The 19,720-nt window shown below is 45.9% G+C and overlaps 1 protein-coding gene across 3 annotated transcripts in view; it reads left to right on the top strand.

The window, feature by feature from the left end:
* Positions 1 to 19,720, top strand: part of MEGF6 (multiple EGF like domains 6) — a 232,694-nt gene that overhangs the window by 10,617 nt on the left and 202,357 nt on the right. For all 3 annotated transcript variants that reach the window (XM_067472777.1, XM_067472776.1, XM_067472775.1), the window contains exons 2-3: positions 957 to 1,091; positions 9,078 to 9,187. In XM_067472777.1, coding sequence (XP_067328878.1) covers positions 957 to 1,091; positions 9,078 to 9,187 — 245 coding nt within the window. The remainder of the gene's footprint in view (positions 1 to 956; positions 1,092 to 9,077; positions 9,188 to 19,720) is intronic.

Raw genomic sequence — 19,720 nt, 5'->3', positions numbered from 1 at the left:
TCGGCTTTGTTCAATGACATTGGCTGGACAGTAAACACATTTGGTTTGGGGGCACAAACATGGAGTGGACAATGGCTTCCAAATGTGCTCATGGCACAATTGGTTCAGGACACTTTGGGTACGTCTCCCATTGTAGAATTAAAGCAGTTTGACACCACTCAAGCTATGGGATCATAGATCATAGATCTTGAACCTTCTCTGCCAAAGGAGACTAGTGGCTCACCAAATTACAACTCCTAAGATCATTGAGCCATGGCATTTAAAGTGGTACCAAACTGCATTAATTCTGTAGTGTGGATGCACCCTAGGACTCTGGAAACCAGGGTTTGATTCACCACTCAGTCATGGAAGCTCACTTGAGAAATTGGGTTTTAAAAAGCACAAAAAGGAGAACTGTTTTCTTATTTTCTACCCCAATGTCCTTGAAGGAGGATGAGATCGAAGTGGAATAAGTAGGTCTATAATTCACTATCCACAAGGGCTTACTTACTTACTTACTTACTTACTTATGTGATCCCTCGTTGTCCAAGTAGGATAGTGTGTGCTCAGTGTGGTGATGGGTCCGTAGGTGACTGGAGCCCTGTTCTTGATCTGCGTCTTCTCCCGCAGTGAGGGCATTGGTTTCCAAGCGGTAGGTGGTCTTGGTTAGGGTTGGCTTGACGTGCCTTCCTCTTGGCACATTTCTCTCTTTCGCCCTCCATTCGTGCCTCTTCAAATTCTACAGCACTGCTGGTCACAGCTGACCTCCAGCTGGAATGCTCAAGGGCCAGGGCTTCCCAGTTCTCAGTGTCTATGCCAGAGTTTTTAAGGCTGGCTTTGATGGTGGTTGGGCATCCGGACAACGTGGCTGGTCCAGTGGAGTTTGATGGCGGAGGAAAAGGTTGGGGTTCGTCTTATATGCCCAGTCGTCTTATATGCCGGAATATATGGTATTACCTGTTTGTTTTCTCTTTTAGGCCAAATGTCTGTGCCAGTCGACAGCTTGTAATGGGCAGCCGCCAGCAGCCGCGGATCCAAGGCTTTACCCGTTCGGTGAAAGTATCGACACCGGGCTGCGGAGGCCAGCCATGGTGCGTTGGCTACAAGTGGAGGTCGGTGCCCTTGTTTTGTTGAATCCGAGTGCAACAGTTCCATTGTAATTGCTGTGGCAACACTCCAAAACACTTGGATCCTACTGTTAGTCCTCAGACTGGATTACAGTGTGAACATACTGGCAAACGTTCAATGCCTGGTTACAATACAATGGGACACTCAAATACAAAGGCAGAGGTTCTCCTTTCCTTTTTGGCTTTGGAGGTGGTTCTCATCTCTGCCTCTGAGGAAGCGCTGTTCCCCATTTCCAAGTTGTCACCTCCTGGCCACGTGACCAGTATGACTGCTTGAAGTATCTTATGCCTTTTTCCACTGAAGTTGTATCTCTTTATCTACTCACATTTGCATGTTGTCGAACTGTTAGGTTGGCAGGAGCTGGGCCTAACAGTGAGAGCTCACCCTGTCCCGTTAGTTTGAACTGCCAACCTTCAGGCCAGCAGTTCAACAGCACAACGGTTTAACCCATTGCACCACCATGGCCCACAAAATTTGGGAAGCTTTACATCCCTAAAGTTTTCTAGTTTGGGAGCTCCCGTTGTTAGCCCTAGCTTCTGCCAACTGAGAGAGAGATTATTTTCTCTTTAAAAACCTTTTTGCTGCCTTACACTGATTCAGTTTCTTCTTTTATAATGGCTGGGACTTTCTGTGTGCTGTTAAACCTTTGTACTTTATATCACAGGCAATGAAACTCTCTTGTGTATAACAAAGTAACACAGTTTATTTATAACTTCTGGCTCCAACGCTTGTGGTTACATTTGGGTTTTGTTGCAATCTTGAGGCTTACAGTCAGTATCATTTACTTGATTAACTTTTCTGAATAAACTATCAATGTTTCACATTCACAAACATGTTACTTGCTTTACACACTCTTGGCTGAATTATATTCTGAACTAAGGCAACACTAGCCTTCTTTATGTTCCTTAAAACTCGAGCTCTATTTAACTAACTGCTTCTCTATATCAGAAGTCTTTAACACATCTTCATAACTGCTTATTTCTATCAGGCACTCAAAAACCAACTCTCCTCTTCACACACAGATTCCTAACTGTCATTTTCAAACTCCCTCACTCTAACTGCCTCTTTCAGACCCTTGGCTCCGCCCCTTTGGAATGTTGAGCTCTGCTCTCCCCAACTGTCATTTTGGCCTAGCAGCCTTTTCAAATCCTGGGCCTACACTAATCTGCATGTGACCAATTGGCTTCACATATGCAAATGAATCCTATCTCTGTTGTTGCTACCCTGTCTGTGCCTATTCTTCCCTATTTGCCATATGTAAACATAGAGCTATACACCAAAAATTTAACATAGAGTAGCAATTTCGCTACACCCACCCTCGGCTTATACTCGAGTCAATACATTTTCCCAGTTTTTTGCGGTAAAATTAGGTTCTCGGCTTATATTCGGTTTGGCTTATACTCGACTACACCGACCTAGCAGTTCGAAAACATGCAAATGTGAGTAGATCAATAGGAAAGTAACGGCGCTCCATGCAGTCATGCTGGCCACATTACTTTGGAGGCGTCTATGGACAATGCCTCCTCTTTGGCTTAGAAATGGAGAAGAGCACCACCCCCTACAGTTGGACTCGTCTAGACTTAATGTCATAGAATCATAGAATCATAGAATCAAAGAGTTGGAAGAGACCTCATGGGCCATCCAGTCCAACCCCCTGCCAAGAAGCAGGAATATTGCATTCAAATCACCCCTGACAGATGGCCATCCAGCCGCTGTTTAAAAGCTTCCAAAGAAGGAGCCTCCACCACACTCCGGGGCAGAGAGTTCCACTGCTGAACGGCTCTCACAGTCAGGAAGTTCTTCCTAATGTTCAGATGGAATCTCCTCTTTTGTAGTTTGAAGCCATTGTTCCGCGTCCTAGTCTCCAAGGAAGCAGAAAACAAGCTTGCTCCCTCCTCCCTGTGGCTTCCTCTCACATATTTATACATGGCTATCATATCTCCTCTCAGCCTTCTCTTCTTCAGGCTAAACATGCCCAGTTCCCCAAGCCGCTCCTCATAGGGCTTGTTCTCCAGACCCTTGATCATTTTAGTCGCCCTCCTCTGGACACATTCCAGCTTGTCAATCTCTCTCTTGAACTGTGGTGCCCAGAATTGGACACAATATTCCAGATGTGGTCTAACTAAAGCAGAATAGAGTGGTAGCATTACTTCCTTAGATCTAGACACTATGCTTCTATTGATGCAGGCCAAAATCCCATTGGCTTTTTTTGCCGCCACATCACATTGTTGGCTCATGTTTAACTTGTTGTCCACGAGGACTCCAAGATCTTTTTCACACGTACTGCTCTCGAGCCAGGCGTCCCCCATTCTGTATCTTTGCATTTCATTTTTTCTGCCAAAGTGGAGTATCTTGCATTTGTCACTGTTGAACTTCATTTTGTTAGTTTTGGCCCATCTCTCTAATCTGTCAAGATCGTTTTGAATTCTGCTCCTGTCCTCTGGACTATTGGCTATCCCTCCCAATTTGGTGTCGTCTGCAAACTTGATGATCATGCCTTCTAGCCCTTCATCTAAGTCATTAATAAAGATCCTGAACAGGACCGGGCCCAGGACGGAACCCTGCGGCACTCCACTTGTCACTTCTTTCCAAGATGAGGAGGAAGCATTAGTGAGCACTCTCTGTGTCAACAGGAAACCTTATTATAAAGGAGTTATCCATCATGCTGGCCACAGAACCTCGGACAGGTCCCTTAAAGTTCGGACTAGAGTCCGGGATGGATGCACAGTTCCACAAAAAATGAATGCAGGTCCCAAGAAATGTCGGCAGTTGAGGACGACCTTTAAGTAATGTATGGTATGTAAGGAATCCCTTGCAACGTGTCACTGTTGTCAGTTGCATGCATGGCTGACGGGAGCTGTCCACTGGGAAACGTTGTCGGCAGGGAGACAAACATCCCTGCCGACAACGTTCAAACGTTTTGAACTCTGAAAGGTGTTTGTCTGCAGCGGCAGGACATCAAAGACCCAGGGAACGCTTTATGTGCTTGGCATGGGGTCTTTACTAAGCAACAAGGTCTCTTTATTTGCTCCTAACGTATATGCATTTACCTTTGTTTGTGTATTGTCTGCCCTTGTCTGTTGTATAATGGTATTGAATGTTTGAATGTTTGCTGTATATGTGTTCTGTAATCCGCCCTGAGTCCCCTTAGGGCAGTGTTTCTCAACCTAGGGGGGTCAGGACCCCCTGGGGGGTCGTGCGGGGGTGTCAAAGGGGTCACTAAAGACCATCAGAAAACAGTATTTTCTGTTAGTCATGAGAGTTCTGTGTGGGAAGTTGGCCCAATTCTCTCATTGGTGGGGTTCAGGATGCTCTTTGAGTGTAGGTGAACTATAAATCTCAGCAACTGCAATTTCCAAATGTCAAGGTCTATTTTCCCCAAACTTCACCAGTGTTCACATTTGGGCATATTGAGAATTCGTGCCGTTTGGTCAAGATCTATCATTGCCTGAGTCCACAGTGCTCTCTGGATTTAGGTGAACTACAACTCCAAAACTCAAGGTCAGTGCCCACCAAACTCTATTTTCTGTTGGTCATGGGAGTTCTGTGTGGGAAGTTGGCCCAATTCTCTCATTGGTGGGGTTCAGGATGCTCTTTGATTGTAGGTGAACTATAAATCCCAGCAACTGCAACTTCCAAATGTCAAGGTCTATTTTACCCAAACTTCCCCAGTGTTCACATTTGGGCATGTTGAGTATTTGTGTCAAGTTTGGTCCAGATCTATCATTGTCTGAGTCCACAGTGCTCTATGGATTTAGGTGAACCACAACTCCAAAATTCAAGGTCAATGCCCACCAAACTCTATTTTCTGTTGGTCATGGGAATTCTGTGTGGGAAGTTGGCCCAATTGTTATGTTATTATGTTATTATGATTAATTATTAATTATATGCATGGTCTGGGTTAGGTATTTATTTATTTATTTTGTTTATTGTATTTTTACCCCGCTCTATCTCACCCCGAAGGTACCTTGCGATGCTATAGTTTTTTAGAAATACTCGTTGCGGCTGGATTCGCAACTCCCATCATCCTCTGTCAGGCCAAGATTAGGGGACATGTGGATGAGAGGAAGGAAGGAAAAGAAGAAGGGAATAAAAGGAAGGGAGAAGGAAAGAATGGAGGGAAGAAAGGAAAGAAAGGGAAAAAGAAGGAGAAGAAAGGGAGAAGGGAAGGAGTTGGGAAAGGGAAAGAAAGAAGGAGGGAGGGAGACAGAGAGGGAGAAGGAAAGAGAGAAGGTCTGGGGAGGGTAAGAAAAAAAGGGAAATAAGGGAAGAGAAAGGAATAAGGGTTGAAAAAAGGAAGGAAACAGAGAAGCAAAGGGAACAAAGAAGGAAAGGAGGGAAGAAGGAATGGAAGAAGTAAGGGAAGAGAAAAAGGAAGGGAAGAAAGAAGGGAATGAAGGAAAAGATTGAAGGGAAAGGAAGGGAAGAAGGGATGAAAGAAGGGAGGAAAGAGAGAAAGGGAGGGAAGAAAGAAGGGAATGGAAAAAGGAGAGAAGAGAAAGGAGGGGAAGAAGGGGTGAAAGAAGAGAGGGAAGAGAGAAAGGAAGGGAAGAAAGAAGGAAAAGAAGGAAAAGAGGGAAGAAGGGATGGAAGAGGGTAGGCTGAAGAGAAAAAAGGGAAAAGGGGAATGAAAAAAGAAGGGAAAGGAAGGGATGAAAGAAGGGAGAGAAGAAAGATGGTAATGAAGGAAAAGAGGGAAGAAGGGATGGAAGAGGGGAGGGAAGAGAGAAAAGGGAAGGAAGAAGGGAATGAAGGAAAGGAGAGAATAGAAAGGAAGGGAAGAAGGGATGAAATAAGGGAGGGAGGAGAGGAACATGGAAGAAAGAAGGTAATGAAGGAAAAGAGGGAAGAAGGGATGGAAGAGGGGAGGAAAGAGAGAAAAGGGAAGGAAGAAGGGAATGAAGGAAAGGAGAGAAGAGAAAGGAAGGGAAGAAGGAATGAAAGAAGGGAGGGAAGAGAGAAACACGGAAGAAAGAAGGTAATGAAGGAAAAGAGGAAGGGAAGAAGGGATGAAAGAAGGAAGGAAAGGGAATGAAGGTGGGAAGAGAAAGGAAGGGAAAAAGGAGGAAGAGAGAAAGGAAGGGAAGAAAGAAAAGAATGAAGGAAAGGCAGGAAGAAGGGATGGAAGAAGGGAGGGGGAGAGAAACAGGGAAGAAAGAAGGTAATGAAAGAAAAGATGGAAGGGAAAGGAAGGGAAGAAGGGATAAAAGAAGGGAGGGAGGAGAGAAAGGAACAGAAGAAAGAATGGAAGGTAGGAAAATAGGGAAGGAAAAGGAAGGGAAGAAGGGATGAAAGAAGGAAGGGAAGGGAATGAAGGAGGGAAGGGAAAGGAAGGGAAGGGAAGAAGGAATGAAAGAAGGGAGGGAAGAGAGAAACAGGGAAGAAAGAAGGTAATGAAGGAAAAGGGGGAAGGGAAAGGAAGGGAAGAAGAGAGGGAAGAGAGAAAGGAAGAAAGAAGGGCTGTAGGAAAGGAAGGAAGAAAGGATGGAAATAGGAAGGGAGGAGAGAAAAGAAGGGAAGAAGGGATGAAAGAAGGAAGGGAAGGGAATGAAGGAGGGAAGGGAAAGGAAGGGGAAAAGAGGGAAGAGAGAAAGGAAGGGAAGAAAGAAGGAAATGAAGGGAAGGAGGGAAGAAGGGATGGAAGAAGGGAGGGGGAGAGAAAAGAAGGGAGGAAGGGAATGAAAGAAAGAAAAGAGGGAAGAGAAAGAAAGGGAAGAAGGGATGAAAGAAGGGAGGGAAGAGAGCGAGAAAGAAGGTAATGAATGAAAAGAGGGAAGGGAATGGAAGGGAAGAAGGGATGAAAGAAGGGAGGGAAGAGAGAAACAGGGAAGAAAGAAGGTAATGAAGGAAAAGAGGGAAGGGAAGAAGAGAGGGAAGAGAGAAAGGAAAAGAAGAAAGAAGAGATGAAGGAAGGGAAGACAGAGAGAAAAAGAAGGGTAGAGAGAGGAGGAGAGGAAAGAAGGGAGGATAGAAAGAGAAAGGAAGGAAGGAAGAGAAAGGAAAGAACAAAAGAAGAGGGGGAATGTGTATGAATGAAAGCAAGGGAAGAAGGAAAGGAAAGAGAAGAGAAGGAGAAAGTGTACGGAGGAAGCAGAGGAAGGAAAGAAAGGGCTATAACCGAGGCCTTGTTCTGAACCAATCCATGGAACAGCCTTGTGTGGATGATGTAATGTTGTCTGCCAATTCACTCATGTTTGCTTGCCCGTTTTCTGAAAGCCGGCGGGGAAAACAGGAGATGTCGACTCTCTCGATATGCGATCCAGATGGGTTTTGTCCAGTTTGGGAGCTATTTTGCTGTCTAATGAGTAATGACCGGCGATTGCTTTCCCAGATGCATCTTTACACGTGCTTTCGCTTGGATTGAAATGGATAAAATCGTTCCGCAGATCCCAGTTTTGATTTCCTTTTTGATAACAAACAAACAAACAAAACTTCCCCAAAGCAAACAATCCCTATTTAGTCTTCAAATGGACTAAAAACATTATTAGTTGTTCTAAGGTGCATCTGAACATACTAAAGAGGTTTGGGGAGAATTTGCCATGAGTTGGAGGAGTTGTAGGTTCTGGGATGTATAGTTCACCTGCAGTGAACTCACTGAGCACACTGAACTCACTCCAACTATGAGCACACAGAACTCACCAACTATGGACCTGGAACTCACTTGGTACACAGAACCCCCATGACCCAACAAAACATACTGGAGGTCTTTGGAGGGATTTATAGGAGTTGTAGTTCACTTACATCCAGAGTGCACTATGAACCCTAACCATGATGGATCTGGACCATACTTGGCATGCATACCCAATATGCCCAAATTTAAATACTGGTAGGTTTTGAGGGGAATTGGTCAGGACGTTTTGGAGTTGTAGGTCTTGGGATTTATAGTTCACCTGCAATCAGTAAGCACTCTGATCTCCACCAAAGATCAGAGTGCTGAGAACAGCGGTATAGAAGTAAAGTAAAGTAAAGTAAATAAATAAATTAGACCAAACTTGGTACACGGAGACCCCATGACCAGCAAAAAATACTGGGGGGGGGGGGAGTTCACCTTGATTTGGGGGGAGTTGTAGTTCATCTACATCCAGAGAGCACTGTGAACCCAAACACCAATGGATCTGGATGAACAATTGGCACACAAATATGTTGAAAGTTGATTACTGGATAGGTTTAGGGGAACTGACCTTCCTTTCTGGGAGTTGTAGTTCACCCACAATCAGAGAAACTGTGACCTCCACTGATGATAGACCTGGACCAAACTTGGCACACAGAACCCCCATGACTAACATAACCTACAGGAGGGGTTTGAGAGGATTGACTCACCATAGTGGGAGTTGTAGTTTACCCTACAGCCAGAGAGCACACCGAACCCCACCAATGATACATCTAGTGCAAACTTGCCCAACGTAACAAACTTTAAATACTGATGGAGTTTCAGGGGGTTAACCTGGCATGATGTGAGTTGTAGTTCACCCACAATCTTATGTATTTCATACTATTAAAAAGTGACTTTTTCAAATAGCCAAGATAGTAATGCAATAAAGTGCAATACAGTTAAATACATAAAATGGAATAATGTTATAGTATACAATTATGCAATCCCAGGAGTTGTCGATGCAATCCTGGGAGTCATAGTTAGACCTGGAGCCTTCTCTGTCTAAGAGTGTGACAACTCCTGGGATTGCATAACTGTAAACTATAGATTCCATCATCAGTGATAAGAAACTGCATCAATTCTGCTGTGTAGATACTCTCACTGTTCAGCTTCAGTTAGGCATTTTCTCATTATAGTTTTTGTCATTGCATCAAAGAAGGGACCCCCACGGGCCATCCTGTCCAACCCTATCCTGCCAGGTGGGAAGGCACAATCAAAACACTCCCGACAGATGGCCATCCAGCTTGTACTTCCTCCAGAGAAGTCTTCTTGTGCAGACCTATGCTGGCCGCCTAACTCTGTGTTTATCTAATCTCAGGATGGTGTACTATATGGACAACCGGCAAATCTACAACATGCAGCACCAGACGGTGTACCGTTGCTGTCCGGGATGGTCCCAACTTGGAGAGAGCGCAGGATGCCTTTATCGTAAGTAGATCCCTGTAGCGAGGATGCTGCAGACATTTCTCAGATGGAAATGATCCAGCCACTGATGAATTGACTAATTTGGCTTCATGCTCCGCTTGTTCTGCCTTTTGTGGCATGTCTCCTGGCTGCTCCAGAGAGAAGGGATTTCGAGGCGGATGAGTTGTGTGAGCGAGGGAGCCAGGTGTGGATGCTGCACGGCCATCCTCATCCATCTCCATGGGCCTAGCGAAGAACGTTGCCAGTTGTCCGCATCTGGTTCCTGATCTCATCCCTGCTTTGCGAAATGTGCTTCTCTAAAGTCCTCCTCCAAGCAATCGCCTGTATAATATGGAGGCTGTGCTGGTACGGCTGTACCAGGAGCTCCCACTTTATTTGCTTTGTATTAAATGTTTGCTTGCAGTCAGGGATTCTGCAGGAAGGTGGCTTCCTTTGGTTGCAGTCGTAGGGCAAGTCACCTGTCCATCATCGTTAAGTTTTGGTTCCACCCCTTGCTCAGGGCAATTGGGAAAGGAAGGGAGCCATTTTTTAGTCAGTCTCAGCAAGGAAAGCTAATGTACAGGACGTGTGCAAGCTTCCCCTGTACAAAAGCTTCAACCCTTAAGACTTTCCGGGGGGAGACAGTATAAATAAATAAGTAGTATGTTGTATGTTGTATGTACTTATGACTTGTAAGCCGCTCTGAGTCCCCTTCGGGGTGAGAAGGGCGGCATATAAATGTCGTAAATAAATAAATAAATAAATAAAGAGCATCAAGACTTTCCGGGGGAAAACAGTCTTAAGAGTCTTCAAAGATTTCCAGGGAAACAGCCCTGGAGACCAAAGAACTCCAGCTGGAGAACATCTAAGCCTTTACTGGTAGGTCCACTCGGCGTTCGAGATGCAGTTCGACCCGGTAGCGGAGCCCAAATCAGTAAGGGTTAGACTACAGTCAGCCTGGGAGAAGTTAAAAAGGGGATTTTCCTTTAAAATAAAGAAGAAGTTATTGAAGACAGTTGCCTGTCCTTTGTGGGCAAGATTAGGAAGTCACCAGTTGCATAAAACCTGGAAGCATTAGTTTAGCTTTATTGAAGACAAGAGAAGTTTCTGTTTGATTGTTCATTAATAAAAGACTTTGTTATACTTCACAAGCCATCTAAAGATCATTTGTGGTGGAAAATCCCTGAGAACTTCTCCTCGGGCCCGCTGGCTTCCCGCTGGGCAAAGGCTGCACATCCTGTTCTAAAGGAAATCCTTTACAGGCCCAGCACGCGACAGAACAGAAGCTGAGAAATATTGAGGGTCTACTAGATTCCATATAGATCTGAAGAGCTGGAAGAGACCACAAAGGCCACCCAATCAAACCCCCTTCCACCAGAAAGGAAGAATCTCTCCCAATGAAGATGGCAATCCACAGAAGGAGCTTCCCCTGGATTCATAGGCAGCATATTTCAGTGCTGAACAAGTCTTACCAGCAGGAAGTGCTTCCTCAAGATCTCCAGTTCAGCATTGGTTCTGGTTTTGAATTTGCTGTGTCCTAAGCCACTTCATTGGTCCATTCAATGGCAAGTGTGTTTTGGATTGTAGCAATACCCTGATTTTAATTTTGATGGTTGGTGAAAGGCCCGTAGCCAGGATTTTGATTCGAAGGGGGGGGGGGGGGTCTGAGTGAGAGAGGATCTACCCTAGCAAACCCTAAATTACATATTCTGCCTTTGGAGGCAGCATATGAGTAGCATAACTAACTTTGTTTTAACATAGAAGAACTGAATAATAATAATAATAATAATAATAATAATAATAATAATAATGGCTCTGGCATAAACCAGTACAGGTGGTCCCAGTGGTCATTGGCACTGTGCCGAAAGATCTCAACCAGCGTTTGGAAACAATAAACATTGAAGATTTTAACAAGAGGACATAGTTTTAATTTTTTTTAACTATTTATTATTCATCGTTTTTATGTATCTAAATGTACTGTAATGTTTCTTTTTGCTTTTTATCAATGTATGTATTTTATATATGGCATCGAATTGTGCCGACTTTGTATGCCGCCCTGAGTCACTTTCGGGCTGATATGGGCAGGATAGAAATAGTGTAAATAAATAAATAAATAAATAGTGATCTGTCAACTGCAAAAGGCCACCTGACTTGGATCTGCACGCATCATTCGAAAATACATCACACAGTCCTAGACGCTTGGGAAGTGTTCGACTTGTGATTTTGTGATACGAAATCCAGCATATAGATTTTGTTTGCTGTGACATACTGTGCTTTTGTGTCAATAATAATAATAATAATAATGCATTGAACCAAGCCAATGCTGGACCTGGACCAAGCTTGGCACATAGAGACAATGTGCCCAACAGTGCATACAGGCAGGGATTGGGGAATTATTGCCCTTTTCAAATGGTAGTTGTTGTTTACCTTTTGGGTGGAAAAGGAAAAGTTTTCTTGCCATAGATCAAGGGAACCACTGACCACAGAGGGAAGCTGATGAGGAAACACAACCTACAAAAGATCTACAGACCCACCAAGAAAATCCAACAAATGCTATATTCAGCAAAGGACAAGAGGGATCCTCCCGCTTCTGCACGAGTCTATCGTATACCATGCAGTTGTGGACAAGAAGTCTCCATAGGGACCACCAAACACAGCAGCGTTGCCCAAACACAAATCAAGGAACATGAAAGGCACGTCAGACTACTTCAGCCAGAGAAGTCAGCCATAGCAGAGTACCAGATGAACCAACCTGGACACAGCATATTATTTGAGAACACAGAAATGCTGGACCACTCTCACAACCACCATGTCAGGCTACATAGAGAAGCCATTGAGATCCACAAGCATGCGGAGAAGTTCAACAGAAAGGAGGAAACCATGAAAATGAACACAATCTGACAACCAGTATTAAAAAACTCCAAAATTACAACAGCACAACCACAGAGAGGAAACAAACAAGGACATCTAATCACCTCTCAACAAAAGTTTGCTCTAGGCACTGTCAGGCCATTATATGCTAATCAAGGTGATCAGTTGAAACATTCTCACCTAGCTCCAGCAGACAAGAGTCCTTTGTCTCACCCTGGTCATTCCATAGATATATAAACCCTTTTTCCTAGTTCCAACAGACCTCACTACCTTTGAGGATACTTGCCATAGACGCAGGCGAAACGTCAGGAGAGAATGCCTCTAGACCATGGCCATATAGCCTGAAAAAAAACTACAACTCACTGATTAATGTCCAAGATTTAAGAAACCAAAGTGTTTTGGTACAGCCGCACCAGGAGTTGTAGCTTATCTTGCTATCTGTTTGATGCTGCATGTATTTGAAGTTATATGCCTTTGCAGTTAGATGGCTCTCCTTATTTTGCAGTCATTGGGTCAATTGCTTGTCAATTATCCTTAGGTTCCCTAGTCCCGCCCCCTTTTTGGGCTTTGTTAGGGAAGTGAGCCATTTTGAGTTTAGTTTCAGCCAGGTTAGCCAATGTATAGGATGTGTGTTGCTTCCCCTGTACAAAGGCTTCAACCTTTAAGAATTTCAGGGTCACAGAAACTCTAACATAATCTCCAGGGGAGAACAGCTTGAAGAGTCTCCTAAGAACTCCAGGGAAGCCTTCCCACAGCCTTGAGAGTTTCCAGGAAGACAGCCTTAAGGTCTGAAGAACTCCAACTGGAGAACATCCATTGCCTTGCTGGTAGGTCCTCTCAGTGCTCGAGAAGCAGTTCGGCCTGGCAGCGGAACCCACACCAGTGAGGGTTGGATTTTAGTCAGCCTTGGGAGAAAATTAAAAAAGGGGAATTTTCCTTTAGAGAAAGTTATTGAAGATAGTGCCTGTCCCCTGTGGGCAAGATTGAGAGAATTTATTTATTTTATTTATTTACTTCGCTTATATACCGCAATACTCAGCCTAATGGCGACTCATTGCGGTGTACAACATAGAAAAACAGGTGCAAAATACAAACATAGTGTAAAATAATCCGCAGTACATCATTATCAAAACATCTCATCAAAAACATCAACATTACTACAAAGCCATTCCGAGTCGTCTCATCGTCAAGTTCACAATCCGATACCATTTCCATTGTTCCATTCGTATGGTAAAGTTACCAGTCATTGCACTTTTATTCAAATGCCTTCTTAAACAGCCGGGTCTTTAGCTTCCTGCGGAATATCAACAGGGAGGGGGCTAGCCTGATGTCTATGGGAAGGGTGTTCCACAGCCGAGGAGCCACCACCGAGAAGGCCCTATCTCTCGTCCCCGCCAGCCGTGCTTGGGAGGCAGGCGGGATCGAGAGCAGGGCCTCCCCGGAAGATCTCAAAGTCCTCGTGGGCTCATAGGCCGAGAGGCGGTCAGTTAGGTATCTTGGGCCGAAACCGTTTAGGGCTTTATAGGCCAATGCCAGCACCTTGAATTGGGCCCGGTAGCAGATCGGCAGTCAGTGGAGCTGGTACAGCAGGGGGGTTGTATGCTCCCTGCGCCCCGCTCCTGTTAGTATGGCTGCCGCACGTTGGACCAGTTGGAGCTTCCGGGCCGTCTTCAAGGGCAACCCCACGTAGAGAGCGTTGCAGTAGTCTAAACGGGATGTAACCAGAGGGTGGACTACCGTGGCCAAGTCAGACTTCCCAAGGTACAGGCGCAGCTTGCAAATGCTCCCCTGGTCACCGCTGAGACCTGGGGCTCCAGGCTCAGCGACGAGTCCAGGGTCACACCCAAGCTGCGAACCTGCGCCTTCAAGGGGAGTGCAACCCCATCCAGCACAGGCGGTAACCCTATACCCTGTTCGGCCTTGCGACTGACCAGGAGTACCTCTGTCTTGTCTGGATTCAATTTCAATTTGTTCGCCCTCATCCAGACCGTTACAGCGGCCAGGCACCGGTTCAGGACCTCGACAGCCTCCTTAGTAGCAGGTGGGAAGGAGTGACAGAGTTGGACATCATCTGCATACAGAGGACACCGTACCCCGAAACTCCGGATGATCTCACCCAGAGGCTTCATGTAGATATTAAACAGCATGGGGGACAGTATTGAGCCCTGAGGAACCCCACACGACAAGGGTTGTGGGGTTGAACAGGTGTGCCCCAATAACACCTTCTGGGACCGACCCTCCAGGAATGACCGAAGCCACTGTAAAACAGTGCCCCCGAGACCCATTCCCACGAGGCGTCCCAGAAGGATACCGTGGTCGACGGTATCGAAGGCCGCTGAGAGGTCCAGCAGCACCAACAGGGACACACTCCCCCTGTCGAGCTCCCGGCGCAGATCATCCACTAAGGCGACCAAGGCTGTCTCGGTACCATGTCCCGGCCTAAAGCCAGACTGTGACGGATCCAGAAAATCCGTGTCTCCCAAGAATACCTGGAGTTGTGAGGCCACCACGCGTTCTTTATCAAAACTAACAAAATGAAGTTCAACAGTGACAAATGCAAGATACTCCACTTTGGCAGGAAAAACGAAATGCAAAGCTACAGAATGGGGGACAATGCCTGGCTCGAGAGCAGTACGTGTGAAAAAGATCTTGGAGTCCTCGTGGACAACAAGTTAAACATGAGCCAACAATGTGATGTGGCGGCAAAAAAAGCCAATGGGATTTTGGCCTGCATCAATAGGAGCATAGTGTCTAGATCTAAGGAAGTAATGCTACCCCTCTATTCTGCTTTGGTTAGACTACATCTGGAATATTGTGTCCAATTCTGGGCACCACAATTCAAGAGAGATATTGACAAGCTGGAATGTGTCCAGAGGAGGGCGACTAAAATGATCAAGGGTCTGGAGAACAAGCCCTATGAGGAGCGGCTTAGGGAACTGGGCATGTTTAGCCTGAAGAAGAGAAGGCTGAGAGGAGATATGATAGCCATGTATAAATATGTGAGAGGAAGCCACAGGGAGGAGGGAGCAAGCTTGTTTTCTGCTTCCTTGGAGACTAGGACGCAATGGAACAATGGCTTCAAACTACAAGAGAGGAGATTCCATCTGAACATTAGGAAGAACTTCCTGACTGTGAGAGCTGTTCAGCAGTGGAACTCTCTGCGCTGGAGTGTGGTGGAGGCTCCTTCTTTGGAAGCTTTTAAGCAGAGGCTGGATGGCCATCTGTCAGGGGTGATTTGAATGCAATATTCCTGCTTCTTGACAGGGGGTTGGACTGGATGGCCCATGAGGTCTCTTCCAACTCTTTGATTCTATGATTCTATGAAAGCTTTGAAGTACCTGTTTGATTCATTAATAAAAGACTTCATTGTATTTTTCAAGCCATATCAAGACTCTTTTGTAGTGGAAACCTCTGAGAACTTCTTCTTAGGCCCCCGGCTTCCCTCTGGGCAAAGGTTACACATCCTATATTTAAAGCCAACCAAATACAGGCTCAGTGGTGACAGAACACAAAGCAAGCCATCATTCCAAAGTTCAAGCCAGAGAGTCCAGAGTTAAAGGGTGATCCAAAATACATAGTCAAGAGTCAGTCCAGGGATTCAAGGTACATCGGAGTTCCACACAAGATACAGCAGTAACAGGATTATCACCAGGGTTCAAGGTACAAGGTTCCAAGAGTTCATGAGACAGATCAGGATACCACAATCCACACAACCTGGGGGAAAAACCACCAATAGCCAAGTATGGCAAATACTTTTCTCCCAAAGAGCAGTCTCTGCTAGGTTCCTTTTATGCATCCTATCTCTGCAGGCGTCCACCCGTATCACTGCCACCCATTTTGCTTGCTTGCTTGCATGCTGCAAGTCGCTTCTGGGGCGAGAGAATCAGCCATCTACGAAGACGTTGCCCAGGGGATGCCCGGATGCCTTGCAATCCTGCAAGGAGGCTTCCCTCATGCCATGCCTCAGGGGAGCGTGCTTGCTCCGTCCATGTTCAACATCTACACAAATGACCAGCCACTGCCAGAAGGGACAGAGAGTTTCATCTATGCTGATGATCGTGCCATCACCGCTCAAGCAGGGAGCTCTGAGATGGTAGAACAGAAGCTCTCCGAAGCTCTAGGTGCTCTTACTGCCTATTACAGGGAAAACCAGTTGATCCCCAACCCATCTAAAACACAGACATGTGCTTTTCATCTCAAGAACAGACAAGCATCCCGAGCTCTGAGGATTACCTGGGAGTCACTCTGGACCATGCTCTGACCTACAAGAAGCACTGCCTGAACATCAAGCAAAAAGTGGGTGCTACAAAAAATATCATACAAAAGCTGACTGGCACAACCTGGGTATCACAACCAGACACAGTGAAGACATCTGTCCTTGCACTATGCTACTCTGCTGCTGAGTGCGCAAGGCCAGTGTGGAACCCATCTCATCCACTAAAACTGTGGATGTGGCTCTTAATGAGACATGCCGCATTATCACAGGGTGTCTGCGCCCTCCACCACTGGAGAAATTACACTGCTTAGCCGGTATTGCACCTGACATCCGCCGGGAAGTAGCAGCCAATAGTGAAAGGACCAAGGCAGAGACATCTCCAGCTCATCCCCTGTTTGGGTATCAGCCAGCATGTCAACGACTTAGATCTAGAAATAGTTTCCTAAGATTTACAGAGACACTCGCTGGAACACCTCAGCAAGCAAGAGTCCAAAAGTGGCAGGCTGAAACCCAAAACCTCAACCAATGGTTGATACCAGATGAGAGACTCCCCCCTGGGCACACAGAGGACTGGGCAACTTGGAAGGCGCTGAACAGACTGCGCTCTGGCACCACGAGATGCAGAGCCAACCTCAAGAAATGGGGCCACAAAGTGGAATCCACGTCATGCGAGTGCGGAGAAGAGCAAACTACTGACCACCTTCTGCAATGCAACCTGAGCCCTGCCACGTGCACAAGGGAGGACCTCCTTGCGGCAACACGGGAGGCACTCCAAGGGGCCAGATACTGGTCAAAGGACATTTAATCAACTACCAAGTTTGCAAATGTTGTATTTTGTCTGTTTGTTTGTTTTGTTCTGTTAGAAATGTAATACAATTGACTGGTTGCCCTGACACGACAAATAATTAAATAACTGCCACCTAGGTTCTTACATACAAATTACTCTTTCTTTAGAACAAGGAGTAAGATTAACCCCTTCCTTACCTTTTTGCAGCATCACCACCCTATTGGTCACGATCCTGCCAAGCTTTCTGTGTACTAACCACCACCTACTTCTTGGCATTCTGCTCCCAACTACCATCAATTGCCGGACATGACACTTTGGTTACTAGGCACTCCGGGCCCCGAACCCACAATTTTAGAGGAGCTGAAACTACATGATAAAAGTACCCACTGTTTTCGGAACAAAAGTATCTGAACCTCCAGAAGGTTGGTGCTTCTGAGCTGAGGTTTCCACACCATCCCTGTTTGAATCCATCTTCTCCGTCCTCCCTGCCCAAAAATGGTTCCGATTGCAAAACGGGCTCAGCAACAACGAGGAGACGTAAACCATCCATTCTGCAAAAGCATTTGACCCTACATTTATGAGGTGTGAGTCGACAACACGGGAGGACATTATGAGTCCAGCAGACACCATCACACACGATGGAAGGGAGCGGAGGAGAAGCCCAGCCTTTCACATGACATTTAACAGCTCTCTGTGGAGCTCTTAAGTGCACAGGCCTGCTGCTTTGGTGCCTTTTTTTGACAGCCTGTTTTCCATAGAAACATAGAATCATAGAATCAAAGAGTTGGAAGAGACCTCCTGGGCCATCCAGTCCAACCCCATTCTGCCAAGAAGCAGGAATATTGCATTCAAATCACCCCTGATAGATGGCCATCCAGCCTCTGCTTAAAAGCTTCCAAAGAAGGAGCCTCCACCACACTCCGGGACAGAGAGTTCCACTGCTGAACGGCTCTCACAGTCAGGAAGTTCTTCCTAATGTTCAGATGGAATCTCCTCTCTTGTAGTTTGAAGCCATTGTTCCGCGTCCTAGTCTCCAAGGAAGCAGAAAACAAGCTTGCTCCCTCCTCCCTGTGGCTTCCTCTCACATATTTGTACATGGCTATCATATCTCCTCTCAGCCTTCTCTTCTTCAGGCTAAACATGCCCAGTTCCCTAAGCCGCTCCTCATAGGGCTTGTTCTCCAGACCCTTGATCATTTTAGTCGCCCTCCTCTGGACACATTCCAGCTTGTCAATATCTCTCTTGAATTGTGGTGCCCAGAATTGGACACAGTATTCCAGATGTGGTCTAACCAAAGCAGAATAGAGGGGTAGCATTACTTCCTTAGATCTAGACACTATGCTCCTCTTGATGCAGGCCAAAATCCCATTGGCTTTTTTTGCCGCCACATCACATTGTTGGCTCATGTTTAACTTGTTGTCCACGAGGACTCCAAGATCTTTTTCACACGTACTGCTCTCGAGCCAGGCATTGTCCCCCATTCTGTCTCTTTGCATTTCATTTTTTCTGCCAAAGTGGAGTATCTTACATTTGTCACTGTTGAACTTCATTTTGTTAGTTTTGGCCCATCTCTCTAATCTGTCAAGATCATTTTGAATCCTGCTCCTGTCCTCTGGACTATTGGCTATCCCGCCCAATTTGGTGTCGTCTGCAAACTTGATGATCATGCCTTCCAGCCCTTCATCTAAGTCATTAATAAAGATGTTGAACAGGACCGGGCCCAGGACGGAACCCTGCGGCACTCCACTTGTCACTTTTTTCCAAGATGAAGAGGAAGCATTAGTGAGCACTCTCTGTGTTCGTCCACATTTCCATCTCTTCTCCGACTTTCCTTTGCCAGAAAAGCAGAAATGCTGAACTCTGTTGAGTTGCTAAAGGGGATGATGCCGACCTGATAACACCAGACAGAAAGGCTGTTCTTCTTCAGTGATAGTAAACTGAAAGGAATGCTGACGGAGGAGGAAAGAGTTGGACATGCTGCGCTTTTCAACTCCCACTTTGAAGTTGATATTGGGCTGTAACAGAGACCAAGGGAAACCTAATCTAACCTAAAGAAGTAAATCAAACAGGAAAGGAGGAGGAGCGTTCTATGTCAAGGATACACACACCTGCAAGCAGGTCGAGAGCCTTGGAGTAAACTTTAAAGGGAAGAGAACAACAACGGCTTCTTTGTTGGAGTCCACGGCCAGGCTGAAGCTCTTAAAACAAATGACGAGAATGAGAAATTGAGTAGTGGGAGACTTCTGACTGTGACTTCAGAGGAACAGTCTACCAAGTGTGTAACCATGCTGCCCGTTGACTTGTGATGATGTTGTCGAACATGGACCCAGTATCCACTTACTGGGTTTCGGTATCCGTGCTTCAGGTTTCGCTATCCACCCCCTGGCTCTCACTATCTCGCTAGCTTTAAATTGCTCAATTTCAATGATTCCATTAATTCCATAGTTTTTTCTTACTTGAGGAATACTCGGAGGTGGTTTTGCCAGTTCCTTCTTCTGAAACACAGCCTGCAGCTCCTGGGATTTATTGGTTGTCTTCCATCCAATTACAAACCTGGCTTTGCCCTGCTTAGCTTCCTGGACCAAATATCATCTGAGCCGGGCTTTAGCACAGCGGGTTAAACCGCCAGTTGTAGGAAATCTTGCCGGTCAAAGGGTTGAAAAGGTTCAAGCCCGGGTTGGGT

Source organism: Anolis sagrei, chromosome 13, assembly GCF_037176765.1.
Source record: "Anolis sagrei isolate rAnoSag1 chromosome 13, rAnoSag1.mat, whole genome shotgun sequence".
Lineage (NCBI taxonomy): Eukaryota > Metazoa > Chordata > Lepidosauria > Squamata > Dactyloidae > Anolis > Anolis sagrei.
This window is presented reverse-complemented; position numbering and strand designations above follow the sequence as displayed.